This window comes from Phalacrocorax aristotelis, chromosome 1 (genome assembly GCF_949628215.1).
Source record: "Phalacrocorax aristotelis chromosome 1, bGulAri2.1, whole genome shotgun sequence".
NCBI lineage: Eukaryota > Metazoa > Chordata > Aves > Suliformes > Phalacrocoracidae > Phalacrocorax > Phalacrocorax aristotelis.
Window position 1 is genome coordinate 149659738 of NC_134276.1, and position 14907 is coordinate 149674644.

General features: G+C 41.5%; 1 protein-coding gene across 4 annotated transcripts in view; it reads left to right on the plus strand.

Annotated features, from left to right (window-relative positions):
- MICAL3 (microtubule associated monooxygenase, calponin and LIM domain containing 3) overlaps nt 1-14907 on the plus strand; it is a 168106-nt gene that overhangs the window by 141640 nt on the left and 11559 nt on the right. For all 4 annotated transcript variants that reach the window (XM_075115489.1, XM_075115500.1, XM_075115510.1 and 1 more), the window contains 4 exons: nt 105-155; nt 2040-2147; nt 2916-3009; nt 8160-8210. In XM_075115489.1, the coding sequence (XP_074971590.1) occupies nt 105-155; nt 2040-2147; nt 2916-3009; nt 8160-8210 (304 nt within the window). The remainder of the gene's footprint in view (nt 1-104; nt 156-2039; nt 2148-2915; nt 3010-8159; nt 8211-14907) is intronic.

Sequence of the window (14907 nt, forward strand, 5' to 3'; positions counted from 1 at the left end):
AACAGCTTTGTTTTGTTACTGTGCATCTGTTTTCAATGTTTAACTGATTTTGCTTCATTTTGTACGTTTTTATGTTTTTTTCCTTTACCATTCCCCCTTTAAAGTCGATTTATGTACCACACGCCTTGGCATTCAAGAGATCATATTCGTCAAAGGTAGTGTCTCCATTCCCACTAGTTGGCCATTGTTGCATTGCATGTCCCTATATTAACCCATTGAATCCATAGCTACCCATCACATGTGCACTAACATCACAAAAATTGACTGTGCATGCGTGAGATGTTAGCAGACATGGACAGCAAATTCTTTGTAGAGGTTGTCAACAAAAAATGTGTTAAGCTCCGGATTGTCTGTCTGGTTAGAATGCATGCGATTAGCAGTGCACAGCGATGCACCGCTGCACAGAGTGATGTGGATGATCTTCGTGCTTCAGAACAAATTGGTTTTCAAGGCAATCAAATATGTATGCCTATTCTTTTGTTTTTGATACTTCAAATATGAGTTCAAGTGAATTGTCACACTTTAATCAGCATCCTTCAAAATTGTTAAGTTCACTGAAATCTTAGTGAAACTTTATATCAAGCTAAAATCAAGACAAAAATTGCATTTCTCTTTCAAGAATGTTGCTTTCTGAAATTCTTATTGTCCTGTCTTCACAGTCACAACAGTGTTACATGGGATAGGAAAGTCACACCCTCTACCACTTTACCTTCTGATTTGGGTATCATTGTGGATTTTGTGCTTTAGAAAAAGAAAGAATCGGTAAAGTGTTCGCTTCCTGGAATTTTAACGATGGTGCTTGCTAACCACCTGTCTGAAGGATTTTTATTAGAGCTGTGATCGTACTTTAAGCTCTGTTCACTGAGAACAATAAACCAGCTGTAGTCTGACCAATGTGGCAGTACAATAACTAGATAAAGCAAATTTCAGGGTGGTCTGTCTTAACATTTTGTCCTTAAAGTTGACTGTCCATGGAGAAGATCTCTTTCCAGAAGTAGAAGACGTGTTTGCAGCTGTCCCTTAAAACTTACATAAATGTATGTGGGAAGAGAGTTCTTTTCTTCACTGTAGTTCACTTAATGCAGCTGTGAAGTTTCTTTGACACTCTTAAAGGTCTATGAGAGGAAGCCCTCCTAGACTACAACACAACCAACTAGTGTAACCGGTAAGACACTAAACCCCCTTTCAGTAATGTTAAAAAGGCTTACTTATTTTTAAACTAGTTTCACTGAGAGAAAAGACAAGGAGGAAGTACTTTTCTTTTTCTATAAACATTGCCTTTCTCCTTTTGGATGGCTTCTGGTGTTGTAATATTCTAGTTTTAGTTTAGGTGTTGTTTGCTCTGTTTTGCACCAGCCAATTCTGTGGGGTTGCTCCTGAGATGCGATTTCCCATCTCACACCAGAATGTCATCTGGTTTCAGATGTCATGTCATTCTGGCTTTCAGATGTCTTTTTGCCTTCTTGATTCATAGAATAGTTGCACGTATTTACACAAGTAGTCATTACCAAATACACCAGTATAACTCACAACTATGGATGCTCTTGCTCTAGAATAAAATAGGGAGAAAGGAATACCAGTACAACTACACTAGTCTGTAATAATTTCTTAGCTTATACTGCTGTAACTGTTGATGTAGACAGGACTTTATCCTCTTTTAAAATTAAATCAAGGTGACCCCTCTATATGGTACTCATTGATTTAACTAAATCCATTTGGCTAAATCTATTGAGAAATATAATAAAAATTGATTTGATCTTTGGGGAGAGGCTTCATATACCAGTGGAAGACAGGGGTGGGACGTTATGTAAAAACACAGGTTTGCAGTTGCCTTATGTGCTGCTTCACTCCTGATTTGACCCTGAAATTGTTGCTCACTGCATTGTGAACACCTTTGCCTACGGAAGCTTGACTTTTGACACAGCCATGGCAAAGACAGAACACCGCCCTTCTGAGATTTTGGAAGAAAAAATGGTCACCCCTCCCCCCGTACCTCTGAGCATGCAAATAAAATCTGCCCCTGTTTTTCCTTCCTTCAGAGAGCCTACACAGAAGAGGAACTGAATGCTAAGCTGACCCGGCGAGTACAGAAAGCTGCCCGTAGACAAGCCAAGCAAGAGGAGCTAAAGAGGTTACACAGAGCTCAGGTAGTGTCTCACAATCATCTTGACATGGCAGCCAGTTAACTCTATATGAAAGCACCATGGTCCTGACATTCTTCTGAGTGTGTCAGAAGGGGATCCAGAGATGGAACATACTTCTATTTCTACATGATTGTCCCTGCTCCTACTCCCTCCTTCAAATTTGATACCGTGTCACAGACAGGGCAAGAATGGCTGAAATGTATCACGGTAGTTTTACAGCGAGAAAAACAATGATTGTAACAGCTTTCTAGCTGGAGATGAGTGAAGCATCATGCACCGAATGGAACAGTGATAGTCAGATAATACCTGATGAAGCTGCACCTATCATTGCTTTGCTAGATTATGCTGCTGGGTGAAGTATTACCAAATTAACCTTTAATTACCAGAGAATCTGTTGGAAAACTGCTGGCATTATCTATAGGTGATGGGATTTGTTTAAAACTTGAGGTAGGGGCTCAGCTGGCTGAATAGCATCACCTTTCACTTCAGTGTTTAGGAAGGTGGTTGGAGTTGTAGCAAATAAGTGAGTATCAAAGTGTTTGCAGAATTAAGGGATAGGATGCAAGGGGGTGGGGAGGAGGATGTTGGCCCTGGAGGGACTTTGATGCTAGCCTTTGAAGCAGTTCGCTTTTGAAGCAGTGTGTTGATGAATACAAATACTTGTTTTTGAAAAGGCCAGTTTGACTGAAGCCACTTAGTGATGGATGAGAACTGCAGACAGAGCAGGAGAATTGCTGTTGGTGAAGTTCTGCTGTATTCTTCTCTGAACAGATCATCCAGCGGCAGCTTGAACAAGTGGAAGAGAAGCAGAGGCAACTCGAGGAGAGAGGGGTTGCTGTGGAGAAGGCCCTTCGGGGAGAAGCAGGTATCCGTCAGAACTTGGTTTGGTCTTTAATGTTTTCTTATCGAGTGCTTGTACAGTAGTCCATAGCTGCTTGGATTTTAGAGGCAATTGGACCATTATAGCCTAGAGATAGAGTCCAATGTAAATCCATTCTCCCTTTTCTACCATCTTTTTGTGGCCTTGTTATTCCTGCGTTTCTTCTAATTCTGGGACTTCCCTATTGTCAGAGACTTAGTTTGCTTGTCTTTGCCTGAGGCTTAGGAGGTAGTTCTCCAACTATTAATAATGGCTGCCTCACTGTTTCTGTGTATTACTGGAAATTACAGCTAGAAAATTGCAGGGGTTTCCTAGCTGCAATACACATAAAGCTGTCACAGTAAGAGAACCTTGTTTGTATGTTAAGGAAGTAATTGTGAAATTGTGTGTGCTTTCTCTATTGTGTTGGATGATCAAGGTAGTGTCCTTACAAGGGACCATCACAGAACATCTTCCTCACTGCACAGCCCAGCACACTGGCTACTTCTGACAAAGTTGTGCAGAGCAGAAATGCACATGTGTACTGAATGGTATCCATGTCAAGCTGTTAAAGGAATGTTATGTGTACTTGAAATTAAATTAAATTAATATCATCTGATCTGACAAGCATACGAGCGGAGGAGTACTTAGTTCAGATAATGCTGATAGTAATACAATTATGTGGAAGAAAGAATCCTCAATTGCAAGGAGTCAAATATCCAACAGGCAAATGCAGTGTGCGTATACCTGACAGGCCCAGGACTGTGTACCTGATTACAAGGGGTGGAGATCAGAAAAGGTAATAGTGGAACAGGTGTTTGGAGAATGTTTTGGCTTGTTGCGTGGATTGAAGAGCCATCACTATGCCTATGAAGATGGAACTTGATTAAGCACTGAAGGTTCACACGAGGAAAAGTCTGTGTGACTTCCTGCCAATTACTACTCGGCCAAGATGAGGTATGTTTGATGCTCCATAAGGGTGTGCCAGCACAGTAGGGCTGAGTGGTTACCGAAGCAAATAGGTACCGCAAGTATGAAGAACAACCTTGAGGACTTAAATGCTTTTGTGAACTGGCTGGCTTTTTCATTTGTGGGTTCAAAAAAATAGCCTTGTGCAATAACTCTTTCTTTGTGGTGGTGCCTCCTTCCTTATGGTGTGTATTTCTGTGTAGCCCCACTCTGTTCTCTGGCCTGCCAGTTACTGCACTTAATAAAACCACCTCTCATCTCTAATTGCTCTTTTCCTTTTTCTTCTTTTCATCTGGAAGTCTGTCTTGATTACTCAGCTGCTGAATGGCTTTCACATAGGACATGTCAGCACAAGTGGGAAATCTTAGCAGCTGAGAGAACATTCTTCATGATAGAATGGTCTCTCATTGAAGAATGATAGAAGAATGTCTAAAAATGTTCAGAGAGGGCAAAATATGACCAAGAGTAAGAATTGCTGTTTTATATGGAAGACTGCAGAATTAAACCCTTGTATAACTAACTTCGCACTCCCAGCTCTCCCAAAACAGGAGCAGTCTTAGATAAGCTTGTGTATTTGTGAATTTCTTAGCAGAATTACAAAATTGTGGGTCACTCTGCAAAATTAATCTCTTCAGGAAGTCTCTGGGGTGTACTTCACTCTTGCAATGTGTTTCTATCAACATTATGGTTACAGAAGTTACAGGAGCTTAACTATAACATAGAGGATTTACCAGCCTCACCTCTTCCAGTTATTTCAGGGATTAACCAGAAATGCATCCTGATGGGGGAGGGTGGGGGGGAGAAGCATGTTCTAACCTGTGTTGACTGAAACACAAGATTATATATTTAATTATTTGCATCACCTCTCTAGCCACTCTTGCAGGGACATTTTATATATGTTTGAAATAAAATAACTGAATGTCTTCTTTTTAAAGTCTGCAGTATCACATTCCACCAGTACAATTAATTTCTGCCTCCAGTAGCCATTAGTATTCAGAAGGGCAGTATAATTTTCTTGTCATCTGCACTGCCTAAGGTACTGACCTAACAGCGACCACTGCATTCAGCAAGTACCATTGTGTAAAGGTGTGGAGTCACACTCTTGTCTCTGAACAGTTCCTCCCCTAATGGAGCCATGTAAACAAAAGTTAAAAAAGGAAGGTGCAGTATATAAAGTGGTGTTGTCATCTGAAGAAAAAATCTCTTTCCTTTTAATAAACTTGTACAAGGGGAAGAAATGGGGAAGGGTGGGAGGTATGCCTCTTGTGCACATACTCTGTCCACATAAATAGAGAAGGATTGCAATGCAAGATTGAAGTAATAGCTGTCCCATGGACAGCAACCAATATTAGCTGTTCTAGGAGAACATATTAGGCTCTGTAGTGGGTGGGTTATTCAGGTTCTCTCTCTGTAGGGAAAGAACAAACCACTCACTGACTTAGGCATTTAAATATGAAGTTTTAGATAGCAGTAGTAATATCCTACTAGGAGTTACTTGATAATCCTGACAGGCGAAACAGAATTCTGTATTTTGTAATGATTCTTTTCTTTTTCTATTGTAGAAAAAGATAGAAAAGACCATCTGAACTACTTCTCTGTGTCATTTGTCATCTTTTAGCATGTTGCCTGTTAGTCATCTTTCCTCTCTGTGAAAAATTTCAAATTTTGCTTTTGTAGAGGTCTTCCATTGACTTTTAAGTCCTCAGATCTCTGACCTCTGGACCTCTTTCCATTTTTAGAAAAAACTATTTTTCAGTTGGACTGGTAAGAACAAAAACCAGTAATATAGGTAAGAATTTGTTTACTTAGAATAATTTTGCTTCTATTTTCCATCCATTTTGCATCATCCTTATTATGTTCTTGCCAAGTGACTTACATGGAGAAGACTGCCAGTAAATTCTCACAGCGATGCCTTGCTGTCTTCCCGAGAGATTACAATTCATTTAGATCCTAGCAATAGGTACAGACAGCTCAATACTCCTTCCAGAAATTTCACACATTATTTATTAGTTGTCAGGTTGGAATATTTATATGATGATACTAGCTATTCAACTAATCAGACTCAGAAACATTTTGGAGGTTATTGTCAACTTTAATTTTTACAGGATATTTGCACCTTCTTGGCTACCTACTTGTCTTTTACTTTTTTAAATTGGCTCGGCCTCTGGCAAGGCGCAGTTGGTTTTTTATTCTTTTAAAAGCTGAACGCTCAGTCTAACATTTGGTTTCTGATTCAGAAAATGATCTCACACCCTATGATTCTTAATTGCCTTAATATGTTCTCTGTGATTGTCTCTGAAAATCTCAGCCTTTGGTAGTCACATTCATAGCAAGAATGAATGATTTGGAATGTAAGTTCTATTTCAGGTGACAATGTAAGCTCCATTTCAGGTGGCAAGTTTGTCATATAGAGGTGATCTAAGCTTTTGTCATCCCTTGTTTTCCTTCCCACCTCCCACTCTTGCTTGTGCATCATAGTGTTTCAATGTGTCATGGTTTAGCCCCAGCCAGCAACTAAGCCCCATCCAGCCGCCTGCTCACTCCCCTTTGGTGGGATGGGGGAGAAAATCGGAAGAGTAAAAGCGAGGAAACTCATGGGTTGAGATAAAGACAGTTTAATAGGTAAAGCAAAACCCCACACACGCAAGCAAAGCAAAACAAGGAATTTATTCACTACTTCCCATGGGCAGGCAGGTGCTCAGCCATCTCCAGGAAAGCAGGGCTCCATCACACGTAACGGTTACTTGGGAAGACAAACGCCATCACTCTGAACGTCCCCCCTTCCTTCTTTTCCTCCAGCTTTATATGCTGAGCAGGACATCATGTGGTGTGGAATATCCCTTTGGTCAGTTGGGGTCAGCTGTTCCAGCTGTGCCCCCTCCCAACTTCTTGTGTGCCCCCAGCCCACTCGCTGGTGGGGTGGCGTGAGGAGCAGAAAAGGCCTTGACTGTGTGTAAGCGCTGCTCAGCAGTAACGAAAACATCCTTGTGTTATCGATACTGTTTTCAGCACAAATTCAAAACACAGCCCCATACCAGTTACCATGAAGAAAATCAAGTCTATCGCAGACAGAACCAGCACACCCTGCAAAGGTGAAGTGGGATAATCTCAATGAAGAATTTTCCCATTTTCTGCGGTGTCCCAAGAGACACCTTGGGTGGGATTGCTGTTAATGTAACAGTACTTTGTATTATAGTGCATTCGCCTGTTTGGACATGCTTATGACTTTGATTTCCTGTGTGGATTTTTCATTTTTTCAAGTATTAACCTAAGAATCTGTCAAACCAGAAATCTCTGAAACCTTTTTTTTCTCCCTCATCCTCCTTTAGCATAAACTTTGATAGTAATTTTTAAGATCTGCAAAAACGTCTCCTGCTGTCAGATCAATACTGAAAATTTAAGAGCCACCTCTTTACATCAAGTGAATCATATGCAGTGAGAAACAGTGCTCTCAGTATCCCATCTCTCTCTTCCCTAAAGAAACATTAAACAGTGCTAGAATCACGGTGTACCTGTCTCTAGCAGCTGCGGATGTACACGTCTCTGTTCCACACATTTCTGTGCAGGTTCTTCTCTGGCACAGATGCTGCACTAGCAGAAACACGCATACCCATCTTTCTACACTTAGCCGTTTGCCATTCGTGCCAGCACTCAGTCAGTGCCTTCCACCTGTGTGCTGTACACACCCATCCATCACTCGGTCACCTCAAAGAAATCAGCCCATACACCTTTCCTGCATCTGACCTAAGAAATGACACTGTTTCCTTCTGACATACTCCTCAGTATGAAAGAAACAAGATTAGTTCTGCTTTTCTCAGCAAGAACTGGAAAGACATCAGTGTCAGGTACTGGTGCAGACTGAAAGAGGTGAAGCGTCTGCGTAGACTTCTTGATTTTTCGCCTTGGAAGTCCTTGCCTGCCTGATGGGAATTTTCTCCTCATCTTCCCAATATATATGTTTGTGGTATATATTTTTGTGTGTGTGTATATATGTATATATACAGAGAGAGAGACATATAACTTTTATATATATATATATATGCCCATGTGTATAGCTGCATATTTCATGTTTGACTTTTTATTGTTTCTGTCTGTATGTCTTTTTCTCATATATTGCTTTGATTGTGTGGGGCTAGGGCGCAGATATCTGATACAATAACTCTGTCTTCACCAATTCCTTGTTGTAGACTATTGGGGAGAGTCTTATTACAGTGACCTCATCGACTTGCATCTGGGTGGTATGTATAGCTGAACCTCCTGCTGACACTAACCCTGCTGACACTCCTCCCTACTCCTCCCTTCACCTAATTCTCCCATCCTTGGCTCACAAACAAGAAGAAACTACCCTTGCACATGACTGGCTATAGCAGAACCCCTTTTCCAGCTCAGGAAGAGGAGAACCTGGCACATTCCACAAAACATATGTAAGGCTCCCTCTTCTATTTTCCACAGTGCTGATTATTTCAAAATTTACGTACTGTTTTCACTCCAGACACCTTCCTTGCTAGCTGTGGAAGGCTGTTCTGGTTTTTTTTTGCTTCTCCTTTGCAAAGTCCAACTCTACGATTGAAATCCTCTTTAGGAAAATATTCTAATGTGAAGGGGGTGGCAGAACTGACCTGCTCCCAAGATCCAACAGCACCATAAAGGATTAGTCATGCCATTGCCTCCCTCTTCCCCTTCTGAAGCTCATTTCTTCTTCCAAAAAAGCCAGAGTGTGTTGATGATCTAACAAAACCAAAATGCTCCCTCAAGGGACTTTGGAAACACTTGTACTTCTTCTTTCCTGTTTTGTCTTACTGTACTGAGAATCTACTGTTAAGAGTTCCAGTTACTTTTGCTGGAATCTGCTGTTAGAGTTTCCAGTCTGCCCAGTTCGCCTCATTACACAGCTAATAAGCTTCTTGCTATGTTATTTTTTTTAACATCCCATTTAGTGCTAAACACATGTTACAGTGTTTAGCTCTTTTTTTTTTTTTTTACTTAGCGATTATAATCTGGTCATCACTCTGCACCATGGCTCCACATTTCTTTAATTAATGTTAATTCCTGAATCCCGTAGTAGGTGAATAACTTTTGGATTGCAAACGGCATTTGTTTAGCATTTGCCCATCTTGAAAATTAAAATTCCCTTTGCTAGTTTAATCACCCTAAATCTATTCTTATAAAATTAACACATCTGTCAGTGGATCCACGAGAAAGCAAACTCTGCTGAGTTGCCTTGTCATCTGAGGGTCTCATTTCATTTGTCTTTCTGAGTATAAAGTGGCTTGATCTGAGCTGTGTTTTTGTTGAAGGAATGCATTACAGTCCAGCTCTGCAGAGTAGATGATCCACATGCTCTAGTCCTGATCCAAGACAAATCACCAGAAGTCTTACCCTGATTTCACTGTGTTCTGCATTTGATCCTTCAAATGTAATCTTGCCCAGGCTTTTAACTGTCATTTTTGCTCCTCCTTCAGGGGGAAGCTGTCCCACATAGTATCTCTCTGGAGCTGTCTGATAGGAGTGACTCCAAATTGTCCTGGCCTGATAGGCTTTCACTGAAGAACATCCACCTGAGTTAAGAATATCCACCTAAGTTCAAGTTTCAGAATGGAAGTCTTTTCTCCTTAGTATTCCTAATTTGTTACCAAATTCCCCTGTGCTAATTTTGATGTCGTAGTCCTCCGCTAGCCCTGTGCTTCATTTGCTGTTCAGTCCCTCTGGCATTCTTTCCTGGGGTATCCTCTGCAAAGAGACTTTGAAACCCTCATTCTAGTTAGGCCCATCAGGGCTGGCAGATACCCTTATGAGCATAGAGTAGGAGCTGTAAAAGGGTTGATGCTGAACTACACTTACCAGACCCTTATCCCTCTTTAATGCTATTTCCACTATACCTCTCCCTCCTCCTGCTTCTTCCCCTAATGCCTCTATAGAGACAGCGATCCCATCAAAATCACTAATAGTGGCTTTAACAAAAGCAAAATAATCTTTACTTAAAGGGACACTGTCACTTAAAAAATTTTTGTGTTGCAGAAAATCTTAATTGAAAATTGAATTTACTGTTTATCTTTTTTGCGTGTTTGCTCTTTCCATTTCTCTGAGCTCAGACAGTTACCCCAGAGTGCTCATTTTTGATCTTCTGTAACAGGCTGGTTTTATTCATATGGTGACTCAGTCACTTGGGCTCTCAACAGTCAGAGGCAATGTTATCATTTTTTAAAAATGGCTGATATACTTTAAAACTACATCAAGTTTTTGCTCATCTCAAAGATACCTTTTCGAAACAAACTTTTAAAAACTGTATTGGGCAGTATCCCTTTAAATGCAACGAGCTAGTGTAGCCTGCTGGAGTATGTGGCTTTACAATATTGTTTTGTTGCCTCTGTAATTTGCTTTAGATTTGCTTTGGGGCTGCCAGAACACTTTTGCCAGGAGGGATACACTGCTGTGATGGTACTTGTCACTATTCAGTGGCAGATTTAGAGCTCAGCTCCAAAATTAACATGTCTGTGCAGAACGCTGCATCTGGGGGGAGTGCCCTTAAAAGCCCTGGAGCGCCGTGTGGCTGCGTGGTCCTGCTGAGCGCTATAAGCAGCTACTATGGCTGCATAGTTGATTATTCTACAGGCAGCTTGTGTCTCTGAGGCATAGGTATGACTGTAGAGTCATGCTGTCAGTAGAATGATAAATAAAATTGCAAAAGACTTTGAAAAGTTATCTCTAAATTGGTAATAATTAACGATTAGGGCATTAATTTATTCTGGATTTTGTTTACACTAACGAGAGTTGCGTTTCATTTAGTTGTTACAGATTGCGCAACAGCTTCTGCAAGGGAGTGGTAACTTCTGACATCCTTGGTCAAGTTCCAGTTTGCAGGATTACAGATTGCTATCTTAACTACCCCTGTTGCTCTGCTCAGATGCCATAATCCTCTCTTCCTGTTCTAAAATGTCATGTATCGTTGCTGTAAAGCAGATGTTTCGTTTCACGCTACAGATGGTCACATTTCATTTCTGAGTAATTATTCCTATGTGTATGTCGTATATGCGGCTATGTTAAAAAAACATTACAGAGGTTGCAAAGTCAACTGAAATTAAGACTTTGTATTATGTTGATATATCAACAGATCTATAACCTTTAGATCCACTGCAGAGATCTTTGCCTCGTGCCTTTATGGAATAACTGATAGCAGCTCTAGGTTGTCATCCTCTGTATAGATCCTCATGGAGAGGCAATGGGACATGGTCAGTGGATTTCACAGATGTTTGCTGGCAGCTGTGGAATGGTGAGACTTGAAAACACAGATTCTGAGCTAGACACTGGAACAATATAGTGCTCTGGTGGATACACACTCTTTGCCCCTTTTATTCCCTCTTTCCAGACAGTCCTTGTCCTAATCCTGTCTTTTACCATCCAGATCTCCTTACCCCACTTCCATTTTCATTCTCAGTCCCAGTTTCTGCTTCTCAGGCATTTAATTTTAATCCTACCTTCTGGACAAAGAAATCCTAGTATTCTACCTACCCTTCAGACCTCCTGTTCCTCCCCATTAGCTGTTCCTAGTCTTTCATTCCTGCTCTGGTCTTCCCACTGACTCAGTCCCTGCAGACTCAATCCCTACCTCTGGCCTTCTCTCAAAATTTTTGGGCTCTGCTCCCTCTTCTGCCCACTGTTATTTGTCTGGAAAATTGTAGGTCATGTCTTCTCCACAAATCTGCCTCCTTCTTTCACCCCGTACCCCTTTTCCCCTCTCCTCTGTCTCTTCCCCTTTAGTAGTTTGCATTCTTAGTCTCCTTGCTTAATTAGTCCCAGCCTCAGTTCCTCCTTACCCACTTGTTCCTTATCCCAGTTTGCTCCTCATCTGCCTGTGGAAAGCACCTCCGCTGTTCCCCCTGTGGTCAAATGAGCAGCTTCCTTTTCATTGCGTCCAGCAGGGAATCACTGAAGAAACAGCACCACACTCCGATCTTGCTTTGCCCTTGGCTGCAGTATGTTGAGACAGCCAAGAAGGATGTCAGGGAGAGAGGTGGTATGTTTGATAGTGCTGATTTCAGACGTATGTTCTGCCTTCTTGACATGAGCCTTATGAACACCAGGTAAACAGGGGAGGAAAACAAGGGCGATTGTGGGGGTTTTTTTACTTCTTTGTACTTTGTTTAAAGCATACTCTATAACAGCTTCACGTTTTATTGGCTTATTTAAAATACTGACTATATCCTTTGAAGTCCTGCAGATCTAACTCCGCAGGGCTGGAGTCTGATATACTCAAGTGCAAACACTCCTGTTTCTTGTGACTGGCAAACACAGCTCTCCTGGAAGAGGAGTGGAGTTGTAAGATAAACATTGTTTTCGCAGTACATAGCTGCTTTTGACACTGAAGTGAACTGGTTTTCTTTGCTGTAAATTTGGAGCAGGAAAGAGCACTTGATAAGCAGAACTTGATAAATATAATTAGAGTACATGTTACGTACTGGAAGCAAGCAATCACCATTTACCTGCTTCTTTCTGCAAACTTCTCACAACTGCACACAGAAACTAACTGTCTTGGGAGGCAGGGCCAGTACTAATTCTGACTGCATTTTGGAGTGCCCTGAGGTCTGGTAGAAGCAGAAGACTTCAGTGGAGTAATTTGTGTATTCTGTTCCAACTATTGCTTCCCCTAGCTTTCTTTCCCCTCCCCGCCTTTTTTTTCCCCCTGTCTTCTGCTGGATAAATGAAGGTGTGGTTCAGTTTGCATGACATTTCAGTGGTCTGTAAGTTTTCCCCAGGTTTCTTCTAGTGATGGTGCTTTAGAGAATACTGGTTTTTACACAGTTTTAGTAAACAGAAACACTGAGTGATGTGCTTATGGGATAGTTGTCAGAATATTTGCCCTCAACGTTATAATACCTGCAGTAGTGTGGATGCTGTTCTCGAAGAGGTGGCTTTCTGTCTTCTTGCTCTTTTATAACGCTGCTGTTAACAACTTCACCAAATAGTAAAGTTGGAATGCTTCATTTTCAGTACTCAGGTTTCTGACCATAACTGATTTTTAAAAGGTGGGAAAGAGGATATTTCCTGTGATCAGTGCAGTTTGTCTTACTGATCCCTTTTGGACTGATGCTCATTTTAAGCACTGAGTTAAAATTGGAGCTTTTAGTCTGCCTGCTAAATGGGTGATGGAATTGGTTAGTAGCATAAGAATTTCTAAAGTATTGTGTTCTTGGCTTGTGAGGTCAAGTGCCTGCATAACGGCTCGGGAGAACTGAGATCAGTCTCAGAGCTGGATTTCCTACCCAGTGCTGCTGATTTCCAAACTGCCCCGGTTAATCAGCAGTATAGAAACCAAAGTCTTGGGATGCAAATCTTGCAAAGGCTGTGATCCCATTTGGTCTGTGGTATATCTGTTCAAGTCATTTTGATTTGCAGTGGCTCACCACTTCTCAGAAATCATCACAGCTCTAACACCACAGGGCATGGGCAAATAGTAAGCTGTAGTGAGCTGTACCTTCGGGATAATGGTGTCTGCCACCCCAAAATTTCTGCCATGCTTTCTTCATCCTGATCAATCATTTTTACTGCTGTGCTTCAGGTTATGAAGAAGTGTTATGTAGCTACAGCAGAAGAGGACAAAACCAGTCTGAAGCATTGCTCTTTAAACAATATGTTTATGAATGAAATGTAGAAAGGAAGGCAATGGTCCAATGTAGCTTGTGTAGCAAAGAACAACGTACAGTGAAAAGGAAGGTATATTTTCATGGTGGCTGTACAGTTTCTGTTCCTTGTTTTGAAGAGGCTTTGAAGCTATGGTATTTGTTCTTGGCCTGGCTCTTTCCACTGCTGTAGCTACGTCCACAATCCCTCAAGGGTACTATGACAAACAAGGTCTTTTTTGTCATGGCTGCACAAAAGATGTCCCAGAAAGATCCGGAAAGGCTTCTTTTCAGAGGCAAGATAATTCAAGTTACTTCATTGGTGGGATGTGGCTAATCTGCAAAGCAGAGCTTCTACCTCTCCAGGGTGTTCAGCATGCTCGGGAGCTGGTGCATGTTCCTTTCCTCAAGAAGCTGCAGCTCACTGATCGTCCCCATGTGCCCTTCTGAATGCCTCTGCTTGCCAGCAGCTTGGGCTGCTGAATTCTGCTTTGAAGCCTTTACACGCGTTCAGAAAAGTTGGCTCGCAGCATTGAGAAGGAACAACTTGTGATTAACAGAGTGTGTTGGTGGTTTTGCCTCTCTGGGGAAAAAAGTGATAGTTTTGTGTCCAGAAGCCATAGTCACACCTCAGACTCTTGGTGACAGCACAGAGGGAACCTGAGAAACGGCTCTTACCCATCAGCTCCTTCTGAGCGAACTGCTTCAGCAGGGCAGTGGGTAGCTTGCGTTGCTGCTGCTGGCAGCACTCTTCCCATGCTGTGGACAAAGGCTTGTGTTGGCAGACCTGGCCTGGGTTTTTTGGTGATGGAGGAGATTTAAACAGAAAGGGGATTGGTTTGGGTTTTTTTTTTTCTTAATTTGCTTATCAAAACAGTTTTTCCCATCTGGCCCTGACTCCGTGACCAGGAAATTTGTCTTGCAGTGATGATCATGTTTTTAATTTGATGAGCCCATGAGGTGGTGGTGTCTATTCTCTAAACAATAATACAGTAATAATACTATGTACTGTAGGCTTAGCGATGGCTTTGGGAGAAATAAGAAGACATGTAAGGATTTTCATTATGTAATTGGACACGTGATAAGGACAAGGTAGATGAGACAGTTTTTAACACCATATTGTGAACCAGGGTATTGTAGCGTCGTCCTTTCAATAGTACTGGATGAATTCAGCCTTTTTCCAGAATTGTCTTTAAACATAAATATACACAGTAAGAGCTCTTGCTGTAAAGCTGTATTTTTATTTAAATTAACCTTGACAGGAATGTGAATGATCTGATGATATATGCACTGTCTAAACTTATCAGCTGGCTGAGGG